Raw genomic sequence first — 26,934 nt, 5'->3', positions numbered from 1 at the left:
CACACTGTGACCACATGATGATGATGATGATGATGATGATGATGATATCATTCCTGCTAGCATTGCTTAAGCTGGGACCATTCACTGTTTCTACTTTTTTTTTCAAAGCTCAGTACACCTTTTTAACTAGTTCTAAGTTCTAGGGGACTAATGACCTCATATTTTGTAACAAAAGTGTAACTGCCAAGACTGCAGAGAGAGAACAAACATTTCACTGATCACATGGACAGTTCATAATGTTGTGGAAAAATATAAAAGTAAATGACTCAAGGGAATTTTGACGATGGCTCATCCACTTTAGTCACACTGTGACCACATGATGATGATGATGATGATGATGATGATGATGATGATGATGATGATGATGATGATATCATTCCTGCTAGCATTGCTTAAGCTGGGACCATTCACTGTTTCTACTTTTTTTTTCAAAGCTCAGTACACCTTTTTCCTGTTTTCTCCTCCTCCTGTTTTCTCCTCCTCCTGTTTTCTCCTCCTCCTGTTTTCTCCTCCTCCTGTTTTCTCCTCCTCCTGTTTTCTCCTCCTCCTGTTTTCTCCTCCTCCTGTTTTCTCCTCCTCCTGTTTTCTCCTCCTCCTGTTTTCTCCTCCTCCTGTTTTCTCCTCCTCCTGTTTTCTCCTCCTCCTGTTTTCTCCTCCTCCTGTTTTCTCCTCCTCCTGTTTTCTCCTCCTCCTGTTTTCTCCTCCTCCTGTTTTCTCCTCCTCCTGTTTTCTCCTCCTCCTGTTTTCTCCTCCTCCTGTTTTCTCCTCCTCCTGTTTTCTCCTCCTCCTGTTTTCTCCTCCTCCTGTTTTCTCCTCCTCCTGTTTTCTCCTCCTCCTGTTTTCTCCTCCTCCTGTTTTCTCCTCCTCCTGTTTTCTCCTCCTCCTGTTTTCTCCTCCTCCTGTTTTCTCCTCCTCCTGTTTTCTCCTCCTCCTGTTTTCCCCTCCTCCTGTTTTCCCCTCCTCCTGTTTTCCCCTCCTCCTGTTTTCCCCTCCTCCTGTTTTCCCCTCCTCCTGTTTTCCCCTCCTCCTGTTTTCCCCTCCTCCTGTTTTCCCCTCCTCCTGTTTTCCCCTCCTCCTGTTTTCCCCTCCTCCTGTTTTCCCCTCCTCCTGTTTTCCCCTCCTCCTGTTTTCCCCTCCTCCTGTTTTCCCCTCCTCCTGTTTTCCCCTCCTCCTGTTTTCCCCTCCTCCTGTTTTCCCCTCCTCCTGTTTTCCCCTCCTCCTGTTTTCCCCTCCTCCTGTTTTCCCCTCCTCCTGTTTTCCCCTCCTCCTGTTTTCCCCTCCTCCTGTTTTCCCCTCCTCCTGTTTTCCCCTCCTCCTGTTTTCCCCTCCTCCTGTTTTCCCCTCCTCCTCTTTTCCCCTCCTCCTCTTTTCCCCTCCTCCTCTTTTCCCCTCCTCCTCTTGTCTCCTCCTCCTCTTGTCTCCTCCTCCTCTTGTCTCCTCCTCCTCTTGTCTCCTCCTCCTCTTGTCTCCTCCTCCTCTTGTCTCCTCCTCCTCTTGTCTCCTCCTCCTCTTGTCTCCTCCTCCTCTTGTCTCCTCCTCCTCTTGTCTCCTCCTCCTCTTGTCTCCTCCTCCTCCTCCTCTTGTCTCCTCCTCCTCCTCCTCTTGTCTCCTCCTCCTCCTCCTCTTGTCTCCTCCTCCTCCTCCTCTTGTCTCCTCCTCCTCCTCCTCTTGTCTCCTCCTCCTCCTCCTCTTGTCTCCTCCTCCTCCTCCTCTTGTCTCCTCCTCCTCCTCCTCTTGTCTCCTCCTCCTCCTCCTCTTGTCTCCTCCTCCTCCTCCTCTTGTCTCCTCCTCCTCCTCCTCTTGTCTCCTCCTCCTCCTCCTCTTGTCTCCTCCTCCTCCTCCTCTTGTCTCCTCCTCCTCCTCCTCTTGTCTCCTCCTCCTCCTCCTCTTGTCTCCTCCTCCTCCTCCTCTTGTCTCCTCCTCCTCCTCCTCTTGTCTCCTCCTCCTCCTCCTCCTCTTTTCTCCTCCTCCTCCTCCTCCTCTTTTCTCCTCCTCCTCCTCCTCCTCTTTTCTCCTCCTCCTCCTCCTCCTCTTTTCTCCTCCTCCTCCTCCTCCTCTTTTCTCCTCCTCCTCCTCCTCCTTTCTCCTCCTCCTCCTCCTCCTCTTTTCTCCTCCTCCTCCTCCTCCTTTCTCCTCCTCCTCCTCCTCCTTTCTCCTCCTCCTCCTCCTCCTTTCTCCTCCTCCTCCTCCTCCTTTCTCCTCCTCCTCCTCCTCCTTTCTCCTCCTCCTCCTCCTCCTTTCTCCTCCTCCTCCTCCTCCTTTCTCCTCCTCCTCCTCCTCCTTTCTCCTCCTCCTCCTCTTTTCTCCTCCTCCTCCTCCTCCTTTCTCCTCCTGTTTTCCCGTTTGGTCAGTTTTTGACGGGCTATCAACTGGACTATCTTGCCACTAAATCTGAGGGAATGTAATGGGGTGTTTCCCTTGTAAAGATACTTCGAAAATTTAAGTAAATTTTCTCAAATTGCAATGAACTTCTTTGGCTGATTGATATTAGTTTTTAACTTCACATACCACAAATAAAAAGAAAATACAAAAATCCGAATGCTGTGGTCTCCATGTTAGTTTTATTTAATACTTTATGGTCAAAATTGACCAATAGTACAAACTAACAGAAGTGCACACACTTCAGATCAAGGACTATCTTAAACTCCTGTTTATATACTACAGAAACAATCCATAGAATTGCCAAACCTACTTGATTAAAACAAAAATGTAAAATAAGAACAAATCAATAAACAAGAGGCCATCTGTTCAAAAGTGTCTTTCCATGTCATTGATATTGAAGTCTGCTGCTGGGCAATACTTGATACTGTGTTGCTCCACCACATTCACCGTCATGCTTTTTATCCTGTTTGGCTTACTGACCATAAGGTGGTAAAGATATTGCTGTTAGTCTGTCTCCACAACAGCAACTGTCAGAGTTCAGCTATTGTATGAGGAAGGATCCTAAAATAGTGCACTGCTAGTTTGAACTTGGCCCCCCAAGTGAGCTTATTCAGGTTCATGTCATCAGACTACAGACCACATGATTAGGTGAGTTCTGCCTTGTGCAGAGAGGTAGGCAAGAGAGACATGGTGTGCTTGTGCAGTATTCTCTTAAAAATGAACTTGCAACTGATATCTCTGTAGTATTGGCCAATATGTTTGAAGATAGTTCAGAAACTGCACAGCTCTCTAATTACTCTGGATAGCATCAAACATTTGTACATGACATTGCCCCAAAACATTTCTGTACACCTCTGCTGACAGGATAGGAATGCATGCTCAGATGTTTCTGGTATGTCTGCTGCCACATTCATTTATGATCATGAGGAAAAGGCAACGCCTGCATTTGCCAGTGAAGAGGATCCTACACTATTGATACAGTTTCCATTCCAGATGCTGTTGGTCATTTTCTCTGCACTCTATGGTGCTGGTGTGTTTGTTGTTCAGTCCTTATGTGGGGAAAGCTGCATACTACCTGGATTGACAAAGCCCTCCTAGCTCTCCAAAAATAGGCTGCACAGCTCTGTAGCACTTCCATCAGGATGCCTAGGAGTAATATTTTGTAGGCAGTGTACTGTTGACCAAATGTACCACTAAAATGTGAAAGTTCAATGTTGTCTATGTATCAATAGTGTTTGTGTTGGAATGTTCTGCTGTGATGCGCTCAATTCAATGATTAACTTACTGTGCTGAAACATTTCAACGTTGACAATTATTATTTTGCCATTTGGCCATATCAGTAATAGACAATGTCACACATATAATAAAATGCAATTGATAATTTAAAAGAAAGACTTATTAGTGCCATATTATATTACAATTGAAGTGTTCATCACAGAATGGGTGGGTAACAAACCAGTCATACAGTGTGCATGCTTGATCCATTGTGTTTGCAACTCTTTCTAGGCTACTGAGAGCATTACTACAACCGAGAAAAGTTGTATTGTCCATGTATAGCACAGTATTAGGCTTCATAAATTATGACAGCTAATTATTAGGAACAAAAATGGCCCATTACGGATCCTTGTGGAACATTGCCTTAACTTGTTGTATACTAGCCGTTGTTATGAAATCTTAAATGGAATCTCATATCTGGAAAGAAATTTTACTAGATTGTTAACAAAGAATACAGAGTTTTTATCATAAGCATAGAAAAGGAAGAAACTGTGACAAATGACTGTAGGACAAGACAGGTAATCAGTCCATTGTGCAATACATCATAGAGACTGATGCTCCAATAAAGGAAGTTGTTAAAAACATAAACAAATTAACTTACAATATCTCAGCAACTGATGCATTAAGAGTTACTGGTGGCAAAAATGAAAATGAGAAGCCATTGAAAGAGCACCACAGAAATGTGACAGATGCATGGGAAAGCGTAATGAAACTCATACACAGCGATGTAATTTCATTCACTAAATCTTGAAATATAAATGGGGACACTGAATTCTGAAATCAAAAATCTCAAAAGAAATGAATATACAGGTCATGGTTTACATCAAAACGACTAAGAAAAGATGCACATTTGTGATGGGTTTGTTTCTGTCAAAAGCCTTTATTGTCCTAGACCACAACATTCTGCTTGAAAAGTTAGGAGTAACAGGCTGGTTGTGTTCATACCTAAAACAAGCATAAGGTATCACTTCAGTATGAGTTCAACACTACGAACAAAACAAGAAAGAATTCCTTCCTTTCTAGTGAATTACCAATAAAATATGGTGTTCAGCAGGGCTTATTCTTAGGCACACTGTTCTTGATTTATGTGGACAACTTCATTGAATATGAGTCCCAAAAAACTATCCTATTTATTGATGACACCAGCATATTGCTTACTGGATCCACACCAGAAACCTTAGTCAACAGCAGAAATTTCTATGAAAAGACTGAGTTGCCCACAAAAACACTTTGTAAATACTGAAAAAATGTCGACTTTAATTTATTTCCTCCATCTAACCAAATGTCTATTCAAGCACAATTAAAAAAAATTATCCCCTAGAAAAGGCAAGTGTCAAATTTTTGGGTTTGTAGGCTCAGCAAGACTCAGGACACAAACATAAATAACTCATCTGAGAAACTCTTATCCATGTGCTATGGTCTAAGAATATTAGTCTATGGCAAGCAAAACAGTACTGCAGGCGTACCACACACAGTTTAACTCACTGCTTCAATATGGGACTATTTTTCTGGGGACACTCAACACACAGCATGAAGGCTTTTAGAATGCAAAAAAGAGCTCTAAGAATAATTTCTGGCTTTAAAAAGATGGAGTCCCGTAAATCTCATTTTACTGAGCTTGCTATTCTGAATGTTCCAAGAACGTTCATTAATGATATCTTGTTCACTAGACTACCTCTTGAAAACGGGCAAACTACTACAAAGCAAGGATGTACACAACTATTGTACCAGAGGGAAATCAAGTATTCACCAAAAATATCACAGAACTACAGTATATCAGTGCATAACTCACATTCATGTAATGCTACATGATATACTAGATGAAATAGGAATTGCTATGTATCCATAATTTAAAATTGAACTTGAGGCATTTCTAATAAAGCAGTAGATCTATTTTATAAATCAATTTGTGAATATGTAACAAGTTACTTAAAAATTAAATTGTAAGAATATGTACCTAATTTTAATTTGCTACTATTTGCTAAGACTATGTATTACTTCAACTTTGTCCTGTCCAATATCAATTGCAAAATTTGTGCTGTGTGATATTACTGGACCAATACAAAAAATTATATCATACGTATAATGAAAACAAAAAATTGAAGTAAAATACCAGTAACAAAGCATACACAAATGGACAAACAGATAAAATACAGTGACCCTGAAGTGAAATAACCGAACAAGAACATATACCTTTATGGATGAGTATGTGAGCAGAAATGAAAGGCAACACTACCGGTGCTATGAATTTAAACTGAAGGTATGTGAGGCTGATGCTGCAAATAACACAATTCTGCAAAAATTTGTCACCATAATGTACAAACCCCATGTAATGATATCAATGAAATTACTGCTACTAACATCAGCTAAAGGATATCTCAGTAATAAGCATTTCTGAGCGCTGGTTTAACCCTAAATTAATCCAACATACAGAAATAACCAAATTCATTTTTTCTTCTTGCCATCTCAGAAAGCAGTGTGCCACACAGGGTAGCTCCATGGGTCTTAGGTGCCTTATGACAGATCATACCTGTCCTCAAACCAGGAAAGAAACACACATGCCCCAGAACATCACCCCAATGAGCTGTGTGGGAAAGACCCTGGAGTAAATGGTTAACAATCATGTGGTCTGGTTGTTGGAGATGAGGTAACTCCTTAGCCACTCTGTGTGGCTCCTGGTGATTTTGGTCCACTATTGACGACCTGACCATACTATAGGTGACTATTCAGCAAGTTTTCCTAGGTAAACATCATTCGCTTGGTTATTCTTGGATATCAGTGAGGCTTATAATACTACTTGGAGACAAAGTATTCTTGGGGCTTCCATGGCCACCTAATCATCTCCATTCTGTCCTCCCTGTATGTTTTTTTAGTTCCTGAATTGGTGCTGTGCTGTCAGATCATTTTGAACAGGAGAATGATGATCCGCAGGGCAGTGATCTAAGTGTTACCCCCTTTGCCCATAGCCATTAACTATATCTCATACAGTTAAGGTGTCCTGTACAGTGCTCCTTACTTGTGGATGATTTTTGTTTTCTGCTCTTCCTGCAGTGTTCCAACTGTGATCTGTCAGTTGCAACCTGCAGTGCAGAGGTAGGTTTTTCCCCAATTTACCTGACTTGCCTATGAGGGATATGACTCCAAACTGTCATGCTTGATACACCAGAAAGCCAGATCCCAGAAGACACTAAATACCATAAAATGTCTTAGCCACTGGTCTTGGGGAGTGGGTTGTGTACACCTGCTCATTTTATGGAAGTGACTGATAATAACCTGCACTTAGCAAAATACAGTGTGTGCCTGTTGTATACCTTCTTTTGCCCATGAAGGCAGGATGAGGTCTTGCTTACTCATCTTTTCATAGATCAGTCCTCTGATGCATGGCTATTTGTTCCACCAAGAGATCCTTCAATGTATGGTGCTCATGGCACATAGATCACTGTGCACCACATTTCACTAGACTTTAATTTTCAGGCCAGAGGGCAGTGGCAAATTTGCTGGTAGATTGGCTCTTTTAAGTGGGTCTGAAACAAATTTGATTAAAATTTTAAGATTTTGTGACATACAAAATTAAGGCTTTTGTGGCCACTTAGGAGCCAATAGGCATTTTGTGACATTTCGAACTTATTTCCAAAAATATTAAGGATAAGTTTCTAATGTGCTAACTGAGTGACTGGTTCACCCATGCTTTTTGTAAGTAGTCAGCCAGTGGGATTTTCTTTTAGCTCTTCTGTGGTTTTACTTCTGTTTTAATCCCAGGAATAGAACCTTTCACCCTTCTCTGTTCTATTACGGCCTGTGAGATAGAATGTTTGTGTGGATCAATGCAATTGATGTGGGAGTGAATGAGTATCATTTTATAGGTTTCCTCCTCATTGTGACAATTTTAGACAATGGAAACTCAAGGTAGGAATGTCAACAATGTACGAAAAAATAGATTGCTACTTAATGTAAATGCACATGACTGCCAACTCAAGTATCTTTGACCAGAATGTGCCATCTGGAGGGAAGGGGAAGAGATGAACACTGTTTGGTGGAGTGTGCAAATACTAGACTCAAACAGGTGCAGTGTCAGAAGGTTGTGAGGCAGGGAGGTGGGAAAAATAACAAAAATGAGAGGAACAGGTCTGTCTGCAATTTGATGTCTTCTTTATGGTAAGTAGCAATCTATCTTTCCCTACATTGTTAACAATTTTATTCATTTTATCCATGATTAAGATGAAAAGCTATTATGATACCTCATAGACATTACGTAATCTTAAATTCATGTGTTATGAATGTTGTACAGAAAACCAATACTAAAATCAACCTACTACCCTCCATTTATGCAAAATGTAGTGTACTGGATATTAGTAGAAAAGAGAACCTTGCACAGCAGGCATGGTGAATATCTTTACCATTGGAAATCATTTGTTGGGAGGTAGACAATATTATAAATAAAATACATGAATGCAAGTGTCTTATTTTTCAAGTCAATCTCTCTGTCCATATGTATTGACCCCCTTTTTAAGGAAACACCAAAACAGAATTTAAACTAAAGATCATTGATTCTCGTAAATGTCAGCTGGCAATTTTCCACCAGAATGTTAGAGACTTGTGTAATAAGCTACATGAAATCAGTGTGCATGACTGTGAAAGTAGAGCACACCCATGTACTGTTTTTCACTGAGCATTTTACTTGTTCTGGAACTGAAGGACTTTTAATATGTAAATAATTCAGTGCTGTTAAATGTAGTGATACATAGGACACCTTCAGGGAATCTTGGCCTCTTTGAAACAGTTAGACTCACTGCTGCTACTCCTGTTGAAATGTAAGAGATGTATGAAAGAACCTACCTGGAATATTTGATGTACACTTGCAAGTTCATCCTGAGTAACACCAGACCCTAACTGACATCTTCATAGATAAAAGTGAAAGTACTGAACGTTCTATATGATCATGGTCAGAAACTTTAATATTATGAGAATATTTGCCAGAATTAAACTGAGCCCACCTGGAATGTAGTCTACCAATAAGTGAACTGATTAATACTTTTAAATGTGGCCTGAAAGATGTGAATTAGTGACAGATTTACTGAGGGGGAGAGATGTCAGTTCCAAGTACAGTCTGTTTTACAATAAAATTTTACAACTGCTTGAAGGTTTTTCTACTAAAGTATACAGTAACTAACCTGAAGAAGTCACAAAAAGCCTTGGACAACAAAGGGCATAAGGATGGTATGGTAAATTATTAAGCAAAGTAATCAGGGTAAATTTAACTAAAAAATCAACCAGTCTTGTAATAAAATCAAAACAACTTGGAATATATGTCGTGACACATGCCAACTGTAACAGTAAAATCATTGTCATAAATATTGATGTTGAATATATAAACAATGAAGAGATAACAAAGAATCTTCAATGATCCGTTAAGTGCTGCTGAGTAAATAGCCTGCAATGGACTCTTAGAAAGTACAAGAAAAGTTTGAAACATCATTTTCTTAATCATGTGAGAGGTAAATGTATTCACCGTAATTGGAAATGAAGCATAGAAAACTATTGCTTTTTAAAAAGCAAAAGATTGTTAGGTGTAGATAATATTTCCAATGAATTTCTAGAAACCTCACTCAGATAAATTGCACAAAATTGCGGTGAACATGTTTAATGCTTCTATGAGTCAGGGCATCTTCCGGTACAGAATGAAGATTGCTAAAATGAAGCCTTCCCTTAAAAGGGAGGCACAACAAAAATAACAACTTGCCCTGTCCTATTATCACATGATCAACAGCCCTTGAGAAAGTATTATGCTTCATAACTGTGAGGCATCTTGAAAACTGTTAAACTGTCAATGAAAGACAGCTAGGTATATGAAACAAAATGCCCATAACTGAAGCTGCATTTTCTTTCTTGCACAATATACTAGAATCCCCAGACAAGAAAATGAAGCCAGTTGGTATATTTTGTGATCTTTGTAAGGGTTTTAATTGTGTGGCTCATTAATACTTCATAAGTGTGCTAATATGGCATCAGAGGGGCAGTGGGAAACTGGCTAAAAGCTTTCCACCAAAATAAGAAGCTTAAGTTTGTTTTACACACTTAGTTTCGTAGTGCCAAATAGAGGAGCAAATCTCCACGCGCAGGACAACTCAGAACATACAATTATCTGAAGTATTAACATCGGATAAAGTAAAATTTGTGATTTTGTAAGCAGATGAAAAGCTGCTGAGTATATACTAGCATAGTCAACAATATAACTTAAGCATTTGTGTAATTTTTATCTGGAAACTCCAACAGAATAGGAGAGCCATGAGGAAATTCTTAAATTTGTACTTGAAGGTAGACAGATTACTGCTGCTGCCCAACTGGAGCACCATACTCCATAGAGCTTGACCATCTCGTACAGCATACATAAGTTCACTAGGTTTGCTGATTATACCAGCACTGCATAAATAAGCATTCCAACAAATTAGAGGCTAATGGCCATACATTAGTCAGGACTTCTAACCTCAAAGTAACTTCACTGTCAGTAAACTGAAGCAAAGCTAGTTGAAAGTTCATTTATGCTCGCAGAACCACACAGGAGATATCTGATGTATGTACATGACACTCAGAAAATGCAAAGGGTATACTGCACCAAATGCTGAGACCTCCACATAAATGAGTAGTTGTGAACAATATGTCCTTCAGTCCATAGTAATGTTTTCCTCAGATACCTTTGCCATTAGGACAACCTCACATACTGGTAACAAAAGTCCACCAACTTTGGATACTTCCACACTATTGTCGTATAGAATTATTTTCTGGGGAGAATTCACCTACATAAGAATTTTTACTCTGCAAAAAAGATATTCAGATTTATGTGCGAGGTTTCCCCAAGAACCTCCTGTCATAACCTTTACAAGAAAATTAGGATACTTACAATCATTTCCCAATATATTTCATTATGAGCTTCACGGTGGACAATCTTATGCACTAACAAACTGATGTAATGTCCATGATCACCACACAAGAGGAAAAATTTTGACCTCCAAACTTCTTTTCCATTATATGATTTTTGTGTGTTATTGGTCAACATGTGCCAATTCTGTCTTCTATTTTACTTAAATATTATCTTTGTTCTAATTTTATATTTCTCTGCAGCAGTTTTGTAAAATAACTGTACTTTCCCTGTTATATATTCCATGTAATTTACGTTTATATGTTTTGTATTAATAGACTGGTCCCATTTTCTAGCAATTTACACACATAAAAAGACCTATGAAATATCTGTGTAAATAAAGGATTGACCAGGTGAAAGTAGTACTTGGACACTGGGGGTTCTGTACAGACTTAGCCATGTATACAGTTAGTTTCTTCACTCCAGGAATTGAGGATATTGATAGGTTTTACCTCTTATAGATATTGATAATGGCAAGTTTGAAGTCTGGTAACTGAAAAAAAATTTTTGGGTAATGTAATTACAAATTAAGTTTAGGGAACAAAAGATATTTTTAAATCATTTATCACATAATTGGCTAAACATGCTGTAGTTGTTAAAGGACATCAGAAACCAGTAGCCAACACTCATTATTTCAGTTTAGAAGGCTTTAACCTAGAAACATTCTACTGTAGAATTAAAAGGTTGTGGTGTTGCAATTTACTTGAGAAAATATGTGTATAACCACCTCCAGAAGAAGTTGCTTGGGTGAAAAGATTTTATGTTGGCAAAAATTTTGAAATTTCAGTTCTCAAATATTCCACACTGTCCCTTTCTTTGTTATAGGTGTATATATAGACCCAAATATGGAAATTTTGCTTTGCTGAAATCATTTGGAGAGGCTTGAGTTAATTGCCATGTTGTAGAAAGGTAAATCATGTCACTTGGGGATATGAACATCAACAATTTATGTGACTCACAGGAAAGCAGATGTTTCACACATTGTATTCTACCTTATAAAGCTAAAGAGATACTTGGACTAGTTCTCAATAGAACAGTTAACAGTGTTCAATAGATGATGATGATATGACAAATTATGACAGTGTCATCTTGGCAGACATAATAAATGTTCATCTCTCGGATCATTTAGGTGACACTGGTGCTTAAATGTAATATCAAATTCATACCAAGAAAAATGTGAGAACGCAAGAAGATACTATCTGCAAACACTACTGCTAAACTAAAATGTAGTTTGTCAGTAATCTTCAAAATCATTTATTGCTACCATTGGGGGGTGGACAATAAATAGAACATGTTCCTAGCTTTGACTGGGCACATAAATAGGACCATTCCATTAAAAAAGTGAGTGTTAAAGAAAATACATCTTTAAATTCAAAACCAGTGCCATCATATCTTAAAAGATCTGAAAATAATGGGAAACACATACAGCTTGCATAGATTGAGTACCTCCCCCCTGCGGGTCCGGGGTCAGAATAGGCCCGAGGTATTCCTGCCTGTCGTAAGAGGCGACTAAAAGGAGTTCCAACCGTTTTGGCTTTCCATGTGATGGTCCCCCTTGGGGTTTGATCTCCATTTTTCAAAATTCTACAGAAGTACGAGCCTTTTGGGGAAGGACGCCTTACGTGGTGTACCGCTGGTCCTCAGTGCACTAAAACCTTTGCACTCAGCATTGTACTGGCGTTGTAACCATACCCACTATTCCTCAAATTGGGCCTAAACACCTGATGGGTTGTACAAGTTACGCCCACAGTGCGTCCCCATCTGCACCTATGATCATGATGGACTTACCATGGCACTAGAAATCCAGCACGGTAGCCAGCCCGTTGTGGTGGGGTCGTCATGTACCCTCTAGGTTGTAGCCCCCTGACAACACAGGGATCGTACTGCCGATTCCTGAGCCCCCCAGGGGGTCCACAACTCTTTCGTGGATACGTGCGTGGCGAGCACGGGGCCCCGAGCCATTGCAGCCTTCTTTCTCTCCCAGGCTGCATTTCCTTTCCCTTCCCCTCCCTTCCCCTCCTTTCCCCTCCATACCCCTTTCCCCTCGCCCTCTCCTCTCCCTCTATTGGTGTCCTTGCTTATGTTGGCCCCCGCTATCCACCTGGTTCTGTTGGTTTTACACTCTGGCTTTGTTGCGTAATCATCTCCTCCTTTTGGCATTCCTTGGTCCCCCTCTGGGGTTTGACCTCCATTCCAAAATTTCTCTTCCGTAGTGTGAGCCATTTGGGGAAGAGCACCTTACCTAGTGTCTCCGACGTGTGCCCTCCTAGTATATTCCACCTTTTCTTCTACGTCGTTGTCTGATGCTAGGGTGCATAGCCAGCACGGTAGCCAGCCCGTGTGGTGGGGTCGCTATGTACCCTTTTGGTTGAGCCCCCCTGAACACACAGGGATCACACTTCTGATACCTGAGCTGTGACCTCCTCATGCATGCCTTGGAGTGGTTGCTCGTCATCCTGGAGCATCAGAACTCCCGGCAATGGCCGCCGTGCCAGACGGCCCTTGCTGTGGCTGGGTGGCGCCCGTGAGGAGAGCCCCTGATCGGAGTGGGTGGTATCAGGGCGGACGCTATGCAGATGAAACGCATAAGGGTCCAAACCTCTGGCCGCTCTTCTGCGGCCGTCTCTCTGCGTGGTACTGATTCCTCAAGTGCTGCTTCTCTTGCCCCTTCGGCCTTCCCTTCCGTGGCTACCCCCTGGGAGGAGGGTCAGGCCCGTCGTCTAGGGGCAAAACCTTTCCCCCGTTATCTAGTTTGCACCAGGACTGATGGAGATACTTTCACCAGTGTCAAACCTTTATTCTTTGTGGAACACATTGAAGACAAGTTCGGCGAAGCGGACTCCCTGAGCAAGATGCGGTCGGGTTCGTTACTGATAAAAACTGCTTCGGCTGCCCAATCTGCGGCCCTTCGTGCCTGTACCCATCTTGGCACAATTCCCGTGTCCATTACCCCTCACCAGTCTCTAAATATGGTACAAGGTGTGATTTTTCACAGAGACCTCATCCTTCAAACTGATGAGGAACTTCGGGACAATCTCGGACGGCCGGGTGTTCACTTTGTTCGGCGTGTTCAGAAGGGTCCTAAAGATAATCGTATTGATACTGGTGCCTTTATCCTGGCCTTTGAAGGGGATACCCTTCCTGAGAAAGTTAAGATTATGGTCTATCGCTGTGATGTGAAGCCGTACATCCCACCTCCTATGCGGTGTTTTAAGTGCTTGCGTTTTGGCCACATGTCTTCTCGCTGTACCCAGGACCCTCTCTGTGGTGACTGTGGACGTCCACTCCATGAGGGGAGTCCCTGTGTTCCCCCTCCTGTATGTGTAAATTGTCATGGTAGTCATTCTCCACGTTCAGCAGATTGCCCAGTCTATAAGAAAGAAAAAAAGATACAGGAGTATAAGTCTCTTGATCGTTTAAGCTACACAGAGGCCCGTAAGAAATATGCACGATTGCACCCTGTGTCCATGACATCTAGTTACGCCTTGGTTACATCTTCATCCCTTCCTCCCCCTTCCTTACCCCCGTCCCGGACCCCTCTCCTTCCCCCCTCCCCTGCAGCTCCCACACCTTCTCCTCTGGGCGCCGCTCCCCCTCCCCAGCCGGAGAAGTGTCCCACTCCTTCGGCGTCTGCCGGTCAAGGGCGCCTCTCCCGGGATGCCCCTTCCCGGCACCTTCCAGGTCAAAGGTCTGCTGCAGCGCGGCGACCGCGAGAGCCACGGTCTATCGGCCCCCAGGTCGCCCGGTCTCTTTCTGTTCCTGATCTTGCTGCAGCTGGCTCCATTATGCCACACAGCCCTCCTCGATCTCAGCCTGAAAAGAAGAAGAAACATAAGTCCCGGGACAAAGAGCCTCTGGTGTCACCGGAGGTCCCTTCCCCGGCTTCACAACCGGATTCTGACCTGTCGTTTATGGATGTCACCCCCTCCTTGTCGGTGACGGGTGGGGACCCGGCGGTATGACTGGATTTAGCGTGTTCAGCCCTCATTCAAACCATCGTTCTGTGGTTCTCCAATGGAATTGTAATGGCTACTATCGTCACCTTCCGGAATTGAAATCCCTTCTTTCGTCCTACTCAGCAGCTTGTGTGGTTCTCCAGGAATCTCATTTTACTGATGCTCACTCACCGACCCTCCGTGGGTTCCGTGTTTTCTGTCGAAATCGGGTCGGACCCTTGCGGGCTTCTGGTGGCGTTTGTACGTTGGTCCGTACAGACATTGCTAGCACGTGGATTCCTCTCCAAACTACATTGGAAGCAGTTGCTGTTAGGGTCCACTTAGACTCTGCAGTCACAGTATGCAATCTTTATCTCCCTCCTGACAGGACTCTTACACCTGCTGCCTTAACCACCCTTCTTCAGCAACTTCCTCCTCCCTTCCTCCTCCTTGGGGATTTTAATGCTCATCATCCTTTGTGGGGCAGTGCCTTTCCATCTAGACGAGGTCTTCTTATCGACCAATTTATTGCAGACCACGACCTGTGCCTTCTTAATGATGGCTCCCCTACTCATTTCAGTGCTGGTCATGGTACCTTTTCTGCCATTGATCTTTCTCTTTCTTCTCCCTCTCTCCTCCCTTCATTACACTGGTCGCCACACGACGACCTTTGTGATAGTGACCATTTCCCGTTGATTATCACGCTCCCTTCCCGCTCCCCGATGGAGAGGTTACCTCGTTGGTCTTTCCACCGCGCCGATTGGCCTCTATATACTGCACAGGTCGAGTTTTCTCCCTCTTTGTCAGGTTGTATTGATGACGTCCTACGTGACGTGTCTGACGCGATTGTTCGCGCTGCTAACCTTGCTGTCCCGCGCTCATCTGGACAATTTCGTCGTCGGCAAGTCCCGTGGTGGAGTACGGCCATTGCCATTGCCATCCGTGATCGCCGTCGAGCTTTGCAACACTTTAAGAGGCACCCATCTGTAGCCAGCCTTTCTACCTTTAAGCGCCTTCGCGCTAAAGCCCGTTATTTAATCAAACAGAGCAAGCGGATATGTTGGGAACGATTCGTTTCTTCCCTTGGTTCCACTGTCCCCCTGTCACGGGTATGGGCTACACTTCGCTCTCTCCAAGGTTGCCATCGGCAGTCCACCCTCCCAGGCCTTCACCTCCCAGATGGCATTTGTACGGACCCATTAGTTCTTGCAGAACATCTTGCGACCCATTTTGCAGTGGCATCAGCGTCGGCCTCCTATCCAGCTGCTTTCCTTCATCAAAAACAGCAGGCTGAAGCTGTCACCTTATGTTTCACCACTTGTGAGTCTGAATCTTACAACGAACCTTTCACTGAATGGGAATTTCTTTCTGCTCTATCTGCTTCTCATGATACGGCTCCTGGCCCAGATTCCATTCATAACCAGCTGCTTCAACATCTCAGTGCTCCACAACGGCACCATCTTCTTCGGGTGTTTAACCGTATCTGGCTCCAGGGTGACTTCCCTTCTCAGTGGAGGGATAGCATTGTGGTTCCTGTCCTTAAGCCTGGTCAGAACCCCCTATCTGTTGACAGCTATCGGCCAATTAGTTTGACCAATGTTGGTTGTAAGTTACTTGAACGGCTGGTAGCCCGTCGGCTCACTTGGGTCCTCGAATCTCGGGATCTATTGTCCCCTTACCAGTGTGGCTTTCGAGGGGGACGATCTCCAATCGATCATTTGCTTCGCTTGGAATCCGCAGTTCGGCAGGCTTTTTCCCAGCGCCGCCATTTGGTTGCAGTGTTTTTTGACCTTCGCAAAGCCTATGACACGGCCTGGCGCCATCACATCTTACTAACCCTTCATCAGTGGGGTCTTCGGGGCCCACTCCCGATTTTTATCCGCCAGTTCCTGATCCATCGGTCATTCAGAGTTCGAGTTGGTACTGCTTTTAGTTCTCCACGGACCCAGGAGACGGGCATCCCACAGGGTTCTGTCTTGAGTGTCCTTTTCCTCATTGCTATCGATGGACTTGTGGCCTCTGTCGGTCCCTTGGTCGCCCCTGCCCTGTATGTGGATGATTTCTGCATTTGGGTTAGTTCCTCCTCGATGCCATCTGCAGAACGGCAACTCCAGGTGGCTATACGGCGTGTCTCTGCATGGACCCTCTCCCACGGGTTTCAATTCTCTCCTTTAAAATCGCGGGTGGTCCACTTCTGTCGCCGTACTACGGTCCACCCTGATCCAGAGCTCTATCTCGCTGCACAAAGATTGCCTGTGGTTCCACAGTTTCGTTTCCTAGGTCTTCTTTTCGACAACAAGCTCACTTGGCTGCCCCATATCAGACTCCTGAAGGTAGGATGTTTCCGTAAACTCAATGTCCTTCGCTTCCTTGCCCACTCCTCCTGGGGTGCGGACCGTTCCCTCCTCCTCCGTCTTTATCGTGCTCTAGTTCTGTCACGTTTGGACTATGGTTGTCAAGTTTATGGTTCAGCTGCTCCTTCCACACTGCACGTGCTGGATCCAGTCCACCATCGTGGTATCCGTTTGGCCACCGGTGCCTTCCCTACTAGCCCTGTTGATAGTCTCCTGGTTGAAGCTGGGATCCCCCCCCTTTCTGTTCGGCGGTCCCAGCTTCTGGTGTCTTATGCCCTTACTATCCGTTCTTCTCCCGCCCATCCTTCCTATTCTATCCTATTCCCAGACCATGGACGTCGCCCGCCTGACTCCCGCCCTCGGGCGGGTTTACCGGTTGGGCTGCGCCTTGCGTCTCTTACCCGTGATTTTCGGCTTCCTTCTTTGTCCTGTCTTCCTCGCTCCCTCCTCTCCACCCCTCCTTGGTTAGTTCCTCGGCCTCGACTTCGGATGGATCTCCGCCGCGGACCGAAAGATTCCATCCCCCCGGTGGTGTTCCGTACCTTTTTCCGCCAAATTTTATGGGAGTTTCGGGATGCTGTTATTTTTTACACTGATGGCTCTAAATCTGCTGATCATGTTGGGTATGCCTTCACGTCCTCTGTTGGAACGGAAAATCATCTGCTGCCACCTACATGTGGGGTGTTTACTGCGGAATTGATGGCAATTTCCCGGGCCCTTACCTTTATTAAACAATCCCAACACAACCGCGTTTTGTTATGTACGGACTCGATGAGTGGCCTTCTTGCTATTGACCGGTGTTTTTCGCGCCATCCCTTGGTCTCTGCCATCCATGACCATCTCGCTGATCTTCACCGTGCTGCTTGTTCCATTGACTTCTTATGGGTCCCGGGCCATGTGGGTATCCCGGGTAATGAGCTCGCTGATCGTTTGGCTGGGGGAGCAGTTACTTACCCCCCCGTTTTCCGTAACCCCTCCTGCAGCGGATTTACGGCTTCACATCAAATCCCACTTTGCACAGTCATGGGCCAATTCTTGGGAGGCTACTCCACTGTCTAATAAACTTCGTGCCATTAAGGTGAATACAGGCCCATGGCGTTCTTCCTTTAGCCTCTCCCGCAAGGACTCGACCACACTGTGTCGTCTCCGCATTGGCCATACCAGGCTGACCCATGGTTTCCTTTTGCGTGATGAGCCACCCCCGCTATGTGGTTGTGGAGCCTTCCAGTCAGTGGCCCACATTTTGGTTGAATGCCCCCTTCTTTTGGCTCTGCGTGCTAAGTACAGACTCCCCCACACTTTACCTTTGATGTTGGCTGACGATTCCCGGATGGTCTCTCTGGTTCTAGGTTTCCTCCGGGAGAGTGGTTTTTATTCTCAGTTTTAAAGTTTTTAATCTCCCTCTGGTGTTGGGGCAGGGCGGTGAGTGTTTGGGTGTCTCCCACTGTAGGCAGTGTTCAGAGATTCCCGATTCACCTCCCTGACCGGAATCCTCTTTTCTTTCCCTTTTACTCTGTTTTTACCCCTTCTTTTTAAGGCTTGGTTAGTTTTTCTATTCCCATACGTACTTTCTGCATTATAGCAGTTGTACCTTTTAAGTCACAGGTGGTCTTGCCTATGCTATTTCAGCATAGTGTTGGGTTCGTTCTCTTGCCAACTTCCCTCATTTGTTTTTACTAATGACAACGTGACTGCCCTTTTACGTTTCCCCTTTATCCGTTTTATTTTTCTGACTATACTGAGATGTCCCGTTAGCAGAATGGAGTCTATTTGAAACAAGGGACTGATGACCTTGCTGTTTGGTCCCTTTAACCTCAAACAACCAACCAACCATCGTTCTCTTGCCAACTTCCCTCATTTGTTTTTACTAATGACAACGTGACTGCCCTTTTACGTTTCCCCTTTATCCGTTTTATTTTTCTGACTATACTGAGATGTCCCGTTAGCAGAATGGAGTCTATTTGAAACAAGGGACTGATGACCTTGCTGTTTGGTCCCTTTAACCTCAAACAACCAACCAACCAACCGATTCCTGAGCTGCACCCTCCCCACGTCGGCCAAGGAGTAGATGCCCGTCTCCTTGGGGCATCAGGACTCCCGGCAACGGTCATCCTGCCAGGTGGCCCTTGCTGAGGCTGGGTGGCACCCGTGGGGAGAGCCCCTGGTCGGAGTGGGTGGTATCGGGGCGGACGTTTCGCAGATGAAACGTCAACACGTATCAGGTTGCTCTGCGGCCGAGTCTTTCAAAAGGAAAGGTACTGTTTCTAGTTCTGGTTCTCCTGCCCTTTCCCCTTGGCCACTCCATGGGAGGAGGGACAGGCCCGCCGGCTTGGGGCGAAGTACTTCCCCCGCTATTTGGTCTTTTCTCGAACCGATGGGGGGACGTTCACCACCTCCAAGCCCATGTTCTTTGTTCAGTACATTGAGGACATCTTCAGGGAAATCGAGGCTCTCAGTAAGATGCGTTCGGGGTCCGTTCTAATACAGACCACACAGTCGGCGGCGCTCCAGGCATGCGACCGCCTATGGGACATCCCAGTGTCCATTGTCCCGCATCTGGCACTAAATAGGATGCAGGGGGTTACTTTTCATCGTGACCTCCTGCTACAATCTGATGAGGAGCTCAGGGCCAACCTGGAGTGCCGAGGCGTGCATTTCGTCCGGTGAGTCCAGCGCGGCCCCAAAGACCGTCACATCGACACCGGGGCCTTTATCCTCGCCTTCGAGGAGACGTTCTCCCGGAGAAGGTAAAGGTGATGTGCTACCAGTGCGACGTGTGACCTTACGTCCTGCCTCCTATGCGCTGTTTTCGGTGTTTGCGCTTTGGGCACATGTCGTCACGGTGTGAGGCTGAGCCCCTTTGTGGCGATTGTGGACGTCCTCTTCGTGAGGAACATACATGCACCCCACCACCTCGGTGCGTTAATTGTCCTGGCATCCACTCGCCTAGATCCTCAGACTGCCCCGCATATCAGAAGGAGAAGAAGATACAAGAACTCAAAACTTTGGATCGGCTCTCTTATTCTGAGGCCAGGAAGAAATATGACCGCCTCCATCCCGTGCCATTGACCACCTCGTTTGCCTCAGTCGTTTGCCTCAGTCGTGTCCACTCCTTCCGCGGTATCCTCACCCCTATCCTGTCCCCCCTCCGCCTCCTCCCCCCCCCATCCGGGGTCTCTGCCTCCGCCTCCCAAATCCCTCCCTTCCAAATCCTCCTCCCCCGTGGCCCCCGCCCTCTCTGCCCCAGGGGCCACCCTTCCTCCTCCCCCTCACCCCCCTATGCCTGAGAAGCGATCCTCTTCTCAGGCGTCCAACGGGGAAACGTTCCTTACCCAAGCTTCCGAGGTCCGGCGTTCCACAACGAACCTCGCGCGTGAGGCCTTGTTCCATTGGAACATAAGAGGTATTCGATCTAATCGGGAGGAATTGCAACTGCTCCTCCGCCTGCACTGTCCGCTCGTCCTTGGTCTCCAGGAAACCAAGTTGCGCCCGACTGACCGTACTGCCTTTACCCACTATACCTCGGAGTGGTATGACCTCACCCCTGTGGATGGTATCCCAGCTCATGGTGGGGTCATGTTGCTCGTTCGGGACGATGTCTATTACCATCCCATCCCATTGACCACCCCACTCCAAGCAATAACTGTCCGTATTACTCTTTCTGCTTTTACTTTTTCAGTTTGTACCATCTACACTCCGTCATCTGCAGTTAGTCGGGCTGACATGATGCACCTGATCGTTAAGCTTCCCCCGCCGTTTTTATTGTTTGGCGACTTCAATGGCCATCATCCCCTTTGGGGCTCTCCTGCATCCTGTCAAAGGGGCTCACTCTTGGCGGATGTCTTCAACCATCTCAATCTTGTCTGCCTCAATACTGGCGCCCCGACTTTCCTCTTGGACTCTACTCATACCTACTCCCACTTGGACCTCTCGATCTGTTCTACCACTCTTGCCCGTCGGTTCGAGTGGTATGTCCTTTCTGACACCTATTCGAGCGACCACTTCCCCTGTGTCGTTCGTCTCCTGCACTAACACCCCATCCCCATGTCCTTCGAGCTGGAACATACCGAAAGCTGACTGGGGACTTTACTCCTCCCTGGCGACCTTTCCGGACCACGATTTTCTCAGTTGTGACAGTCAGGTCGAATACCTCACGGCTGTTATCATCAATGCTGCCAAACGTTCCATTCCTCATACTACGTCTTCTTCATGTCGCATTTCCGTCCCCTGGTGGAACTAGGCTTGTCGAGACGCTATCCGTGCTCGACGACGTGCTTTAGGCACCTTTCGCCGCCATCCTACGTTGGCGAATTGTATTGGATACAAACGACTCCAAGCGCAATGCTGTAGAGTCATCAAAGACAGCAAAAAAGCTTGTTGGGCCTCTTTCACCAGCTCCTTTAACAGTTTTACTCCCTCTTCTGTTGTATGGGGTGCCTGCGCCGGCTGTCGGGCATTAAGGCCCACTCCTCAGTACCTGGCCTGACCACAGGTGATGAGGTCCTTGTTGATCATGTGGCTGTCTCCAATGCCTTCGGCCACTTTTTCGCGGAGGTTTCAAGCTCCACCCATTACCACCCTGCTTTCCTTCCCAGGAAAGAGGCAGAAGAGGCTCGGCGACCTTCCTTCCACTCGCTGAATCTGGAAACTTATAATGCCCCCTTTACTATGCGGGAACTCTAACGTGTGCTTGCACTGTCCCGGTCCTCTGCTCCGGGGCCAGATGCCATTCACGTTCAGATGCTGGCACACCTTTCTCCGGCGGGCAAAAGCTTCCTTCTTCGTACCTACAATGGCGTCTGGACCGAAGGTCAGGTCCCCATGCGTTGGCGTGTCGCCGTCGTTGTTCCTATACCCAAACCTGGGAAGGATAGACACCTTCCTTCAAGTTACCGCCCCATTTCTCTTACAAGCTGTGTCTGTAAGGAGATGGAGGGCATGGTTAATGCTCGGTTAGTCTGGATTCTTGAATCTCGACGGCTACTTACCAATGTCCAATGCGGCTTTCGTCGCCGCCGCTCTGCTGTTGACCACCTTGTGACCTTGTCGACATTCATCATGAACAACCTTTTGCGAAGGCGCCAAACGGTAGCCGTGTTCTTAGATTTGGAGAAGGCTTATGATACCTGTTGGAGAGGTGGTATCCTCCACACTATGCACAGATGGGGCCTATGCAGTCGCCTGCCCCTTTTTATTGATTCCTTTTTAACGGATCGAAAGTTTAGGGTACGTGTGGGTTCCGTATTGTCCGACGTCTTCCTCCAGGAGAACGGAGTGCCTCAGGGCTCCGTCTTGAGCGTAGCCCTTTTTGCCATCGCAATCAATCTAATTATGTATTGCATTCCACCTAATGTCTCAGGCTCTCTTTTTGTCGATGACTTCGCGATCTAATGCAGTGCCCAGAGAACATGCCTCCTGGAGCGCTGCCTTCAGCGTTGTCTAGACAGCCTCTACTCATGAAGCGTGGCAAATGGCTTCCGGTTCTCTGAAGAGAAGACGGTTTGTATCAACTTTTGGCGATATAAAGCGTTCCTTCCACCATCCTTACATCTTGGTCCCGTTGTTCTCCCATTCATGGAAACAACTAAGTTTCTAGGGCTGACGTTGGACAGGAAACTGTGTTGGTCTCCGTATGTCTCTTATTTGGCGGCCTGTTGTACACGTTCCCTTAATGTCATCAGAGTTCTTAGTGGTTCATCTTGGGGAGTGGATCGCACTGTCCTGCTTCGCTTGTATCAGTCCATAGTCCGATCGAAGCTGGATTATGGGAGCTTCGTCTACTCGTCTGCTCGGCCATCCCTCTTACGCCGTCTCAACTCCATCCACCATCGGGGGTTACGTCTTGCGACCAGAGCCTTCTACACTAGTCCTGTTGAGAGTCTTTATGCTGATGCTGCTGAATTACCATTGACCTACCGGCGCCACATACTGCTGTGTCGGTATGCCCGCTGGCTGTTGTCTATGCCCGACCACCCCTCTTACAAGTCCTTCTTCGCCGATTCTCTCGACCGTCAGTACGGGTTGTATGTGTCTGCCCTGCTGCCCCCCGGAGTCCGCTTCCGTCGCCTGCTTCGACAATTGGATTTTGCCCTCCCTACCACCTTCAGAGGGTGAGAGCCCGACACCACCTTGGCTCCAGGCTCCGGTTCATATTTATCTCAACCTCAGCTCACTTCCGAAGGAGGGTACTCCGGCTGCAGTGTATTGCTCACGGTTTGTCGAACTTCGTGCTCGACTGGCCGGTCACACCTTTATTTACACCGATGACTCCAAAACTGATGATGGTGTCGGCTGTGCCTTTGTCGTCGGGGCCGCCACCTTCAAATACCGGCTCCTCGATCAATGTTCGGGCTTTACGGCTGAGCTTTTTGCTCTCCATCAGGCCGTTCAGTATGCCCGCCGCCACCGCCATTCATCGTATGTACTCTGCTCTGACTCACTCAGTGCTCTTCAGAGCCTTGGAGCTCCCTATCCAGTCCATCCCTTGATTCAACGGATACAGCAGTCCCTCCATTCTTTCGCTGATAATGGTTCTCCTGTCAGCTTCCTGTGGGTTCCTGGACATGTAGGAGTGCCTGGGAATGAGGCTGCGGATGCTGCAGCCAAGGCTGCAGTCCTCCTGCCTCAGCCAGCCTCCCATTGTGTCCCGTCATCTGACGTTCATGGGGTTGTTTGTAAGAGGCTTGTGTCGTTGTGGTGGGATGCTTGGTCATCCCTCCAAGGAAACAAGCTCCGGGCAGTAAAACCACTCCCAACAGCTTGGACAACCTCCTCCCGACCATCTCGGCGAGAGGAGGTCCTTCTGACCAAGTTGCGGATTGGGCATTGCCGGTTTAGCCACCGCTACCTGCTCTCCGGTGACCCAGCCCCGCAGTGCCCTTGTGGTCAGGCATTAACAGTGTGCCATGTTTTATTGTCGTGTCCCCGCTTTCGTCAATCTCGTGTTGTCCTGTCCCTGCCATCTACTTTACCAGGTATTTTAGCTGATGATGCTCGAGCAGCTGCTCGTGTTCTGCGTTTTATAACTTTAACTGGCTTGTCCAAAGACATCTAACCTTTTTACTTATTTTATATGCATCTTCGTCAGGTCTTTCTGGTGTCCCCCCTCCCCCCTCCCCTTGAGTTTTACTAGATTCCATGTGCTCTAACAACAGTGACTGGGCGCTAATGACCTCAGTAGTTGAGCGCCCTTAAACCCCACCAAAAAAAAAGTGCCTGTTACATAAAGAATTCTACAAGCAGTACAAATGTTTGCAAAAATCAGGAGATTAAAAGCAGAAAGAATTAGCCAACAGATAAGAAATTCAGATAACAGCTGTTGCGCTGGTCAGTTGTAAATGAAATCAGGAATACTGAATAAAATAGAATCTTTGTCACATGACATGTTATATACAATCATTTGCCTGAAATATTGATGACTCATCAGTGAATAATTCTAAGCCTAGCTAAGTATACCCAAAACAAGATACATTAAAATAACGCATATGGATGCTCCCAGCAACATAAAGATAATTACATATAAGATTTCTTCCTTTTTCTTAACATTTCCACAGTGGTTTGAAATCATTCTTTTAAAGTATTTTTCATGTTTGTTTATGTAGTTTATAAATATGGTCATACTTCAAAGACTACATATTTTCATAATAGTAGTATATATGTTTATGCCTAGATATTAAGATACATAGTTCACATGATACATAGTTTATATGTATGGACATATATGAAAAGAACATATACCCCCATTAAAAGGGAATGTAAGCATAAACACAGAATGTAATATAGAAAAAAAACAGGAAAACAAAACAATGCAATATCTCCTACTCAGCTTCCTTGTTTATAAAATCATCCACACTGTAGTAGCATTTGCTTTTTAAATATTTTTCAGTGTTTGCACAGGAGGATTCTAGCTTGCAGTCCTTCAACTTTGAACAGATTTTACTGCTAAGCTTCACAGCCATGTAATATGGAGGATTTTCAAATAATGTTAGTCTGTGGCAAGGTAACATGCAATCTTCTTTGTGCCTTGTTTCATAAGTATATGTAAATGAATTTCCCTCAAAGATGTGGGTTTTTAACTCAAAAGTGTTTCATATATGAAACAAGGAAGGAATTGTCAGTAAGTCAAGGCTTGTAAATAAAGATTCTCATGATTTTCTATTGTTTGTTCCAGTCAGAGCTCTGATAATTTTTTCTGTAGCTTGAACACTCTGAGGCAGCTTCCTTTTTCAACTCCACAAAAAATTATGCCATATCTTATAACTGATGTAAAATATGCATGATATACAATTTTCATAACAGTTAAGTCACTTTATTCAGAACCCTCATTCTGTAAACAAAACTATGTAACTGCTTCAGTAAGCAATCCACATGATCAGCCCATGTCAAGTTTTTTTTTTATGGTCACTCCCAGAAATTTGACTGATTCTGCAGTTCTCAATTCTCTGCCTTCATAACTTAACTGTGTTACATATTCAACAGTGTCCTGAAGTGTACAATTTGTGTTTTTGTTAAGTTTAGTTCCATAGCATCATTATTTATCCAATTTTCTAGTTCTTGAAGAGTCTCTTTTGTTTTCTGTGCTAATTCTTCAGTGTTTTTACAGCAGACTACTGCTGGTGAGTCATCTGCATACAGAATTGTATCTGAAGTAACTTTACCTGGCATGTCATTTATACAATATAGTAATGGGCTTAGTATGGACCACTGGGTACACCTGCTTGCATTTCCTTCCAACTAGAGAAAGTTTTTTCACCCTTATGTTGTATAACTTCCCTCTGTTTCCAATTTTTGAAATAAGACTTGAAGTAATTTAAAGTTTTTTCATGGAAGCCATAAGAAGCTAATTTGAGGATCAGTGGCTTATGGTTTACCATATCAAATGCCTTACTGAGATCGTAGCAGATACCAGATACAATCTCCTTGTTATCAAGGCATTTGCTTATTTTAGTGATTAGTTAATTAATAGCACGCACAGTGATTCAGCCCTTCATAAATCCAAACTGATTATTAAGAATAATGTTATGTAATATGTTATATTTTTCTAGTTGGTTGCATACTACTCACCCAAATATTTTTGAAATAATTGGTAGTATTGATACTGGGCGAAAATTTCCTGTCTCCTCTTGTTTGCCCTTTTTCTGGATAGGTTGAACTTCCACATACTTCAGCCTCAAATATTCTTTTGTATTTGTTTACATAGTTGGCAAACTCTGCATCATGGTTGTTCTTTGCTTGCATGTGCAGTTTCCTCTTCCTAATACTAGAGATCCTGATGCCTTCAGTTATCCGTGAGTTCTTTTTACAGTTTTTGTCACATGCTGTTATGAAGCAAAAACATTCATTGAAAACACTTATGAATTCTGATATTAAAGCATTGTAGTTTGTGTTTACTGAGTACCACTTGCTGAAAAACCAGTATGTTTCATTTAGTCTTGAGACAAATGTATTCACATTGTGCTGGCTGAGGTTCCTGACTCGTTTCACTGTTAGTTTCATCTAAATTTGGCAATGAGACAAAAAGGGCTGAATGGTCAGATATACCTAATTCTAAGATGAACTTCTCTGTAGCACCATGGTTGCAACAACTAGAAATAATAATGTGGATTTGTCATTTCCAACCCCTTCTAATTAGCAATATTTCTAATAATTGTTGAAAATTACTTGCATAAAACCAGATAACAGCATACATTAAAGTCCACTACTGATAGATACTAAGGTCACTAATAAAATGGAAATTCACACCCATGGTGAAGGGCTCTAAAGAAGTGCACATGGTTAATGGATTAACTTTAACAGCAGAAAGCCTCTATGTTGAAAGAGCTGCTATCATTGTTTGATGCTAAATGAAGTTAAGATGTTGACAGGGGATGCTTTTGACTCTAGCAGTGGTTCATCCAGAAATGCCCATATAATGTTAAACCAAACAATAGTGTAAGAAACAATCCTGTACTAGAAATAAGTATAGAAATTGCAGCTATTATACAGGGTTATTACAAATGATTGAAGCGATTCCACAGCTCTACAATAACTTTATTATTTGAGATATTTTCACAATGCTTTGCACACACATACA

The 26,934-nt window shown here is 44.8% G+C and overlaps 1 protein-coding gene across 1 annotated transcript in view; it reads right to left on the bottom strand.

The window, feature by feature from the left end:
• Positions 1-435: 435 nt before the first annotated feature.
• Positions 436-26,934, bottom strand: part of LOC124776852 (trichohyalin-like) — a 60,490-nt gene continuing 33,991 nt past the window's right edge. The window contains exons 2-3 of the mRNA XM_047252063.1: positions 26,025-26,179; positions 436-2,331 (exon numbers count right to left, since the gene is read on the bottom strand). Of these exons, the coding sequence (XP_047108019.1) occupies positions 436-2,331; positions 26,025-26,179 (2,051 nt within the window). The remainder of the gene's footprint in view (positions 2,332-26,024; positions 26,180-26,934) is intronic.

The sequence above is a fragment of the Schistocerca piceifrons genome, chromosome 1 (assembly GCF_021461385.2).
Source record: "Schistocerca piceifrons isolate TAMUIC-IGC-003096 chromosome 1, iqSchPice1.1, whole genome shotgun sequence".
In the NCBI taxonomy this organism is placed as follows: Eukaryota; Metazoa; Arthropoda; class Insecta; order Orthoptera; family Acrididae; genus Schistocerca; species Schistocerca piceifrons.
The sequence above is the reverse complement of the archived record's forward strand: the minus strand, read 5'-3'. Positions and strand labels throughout refer to the sequence as shown.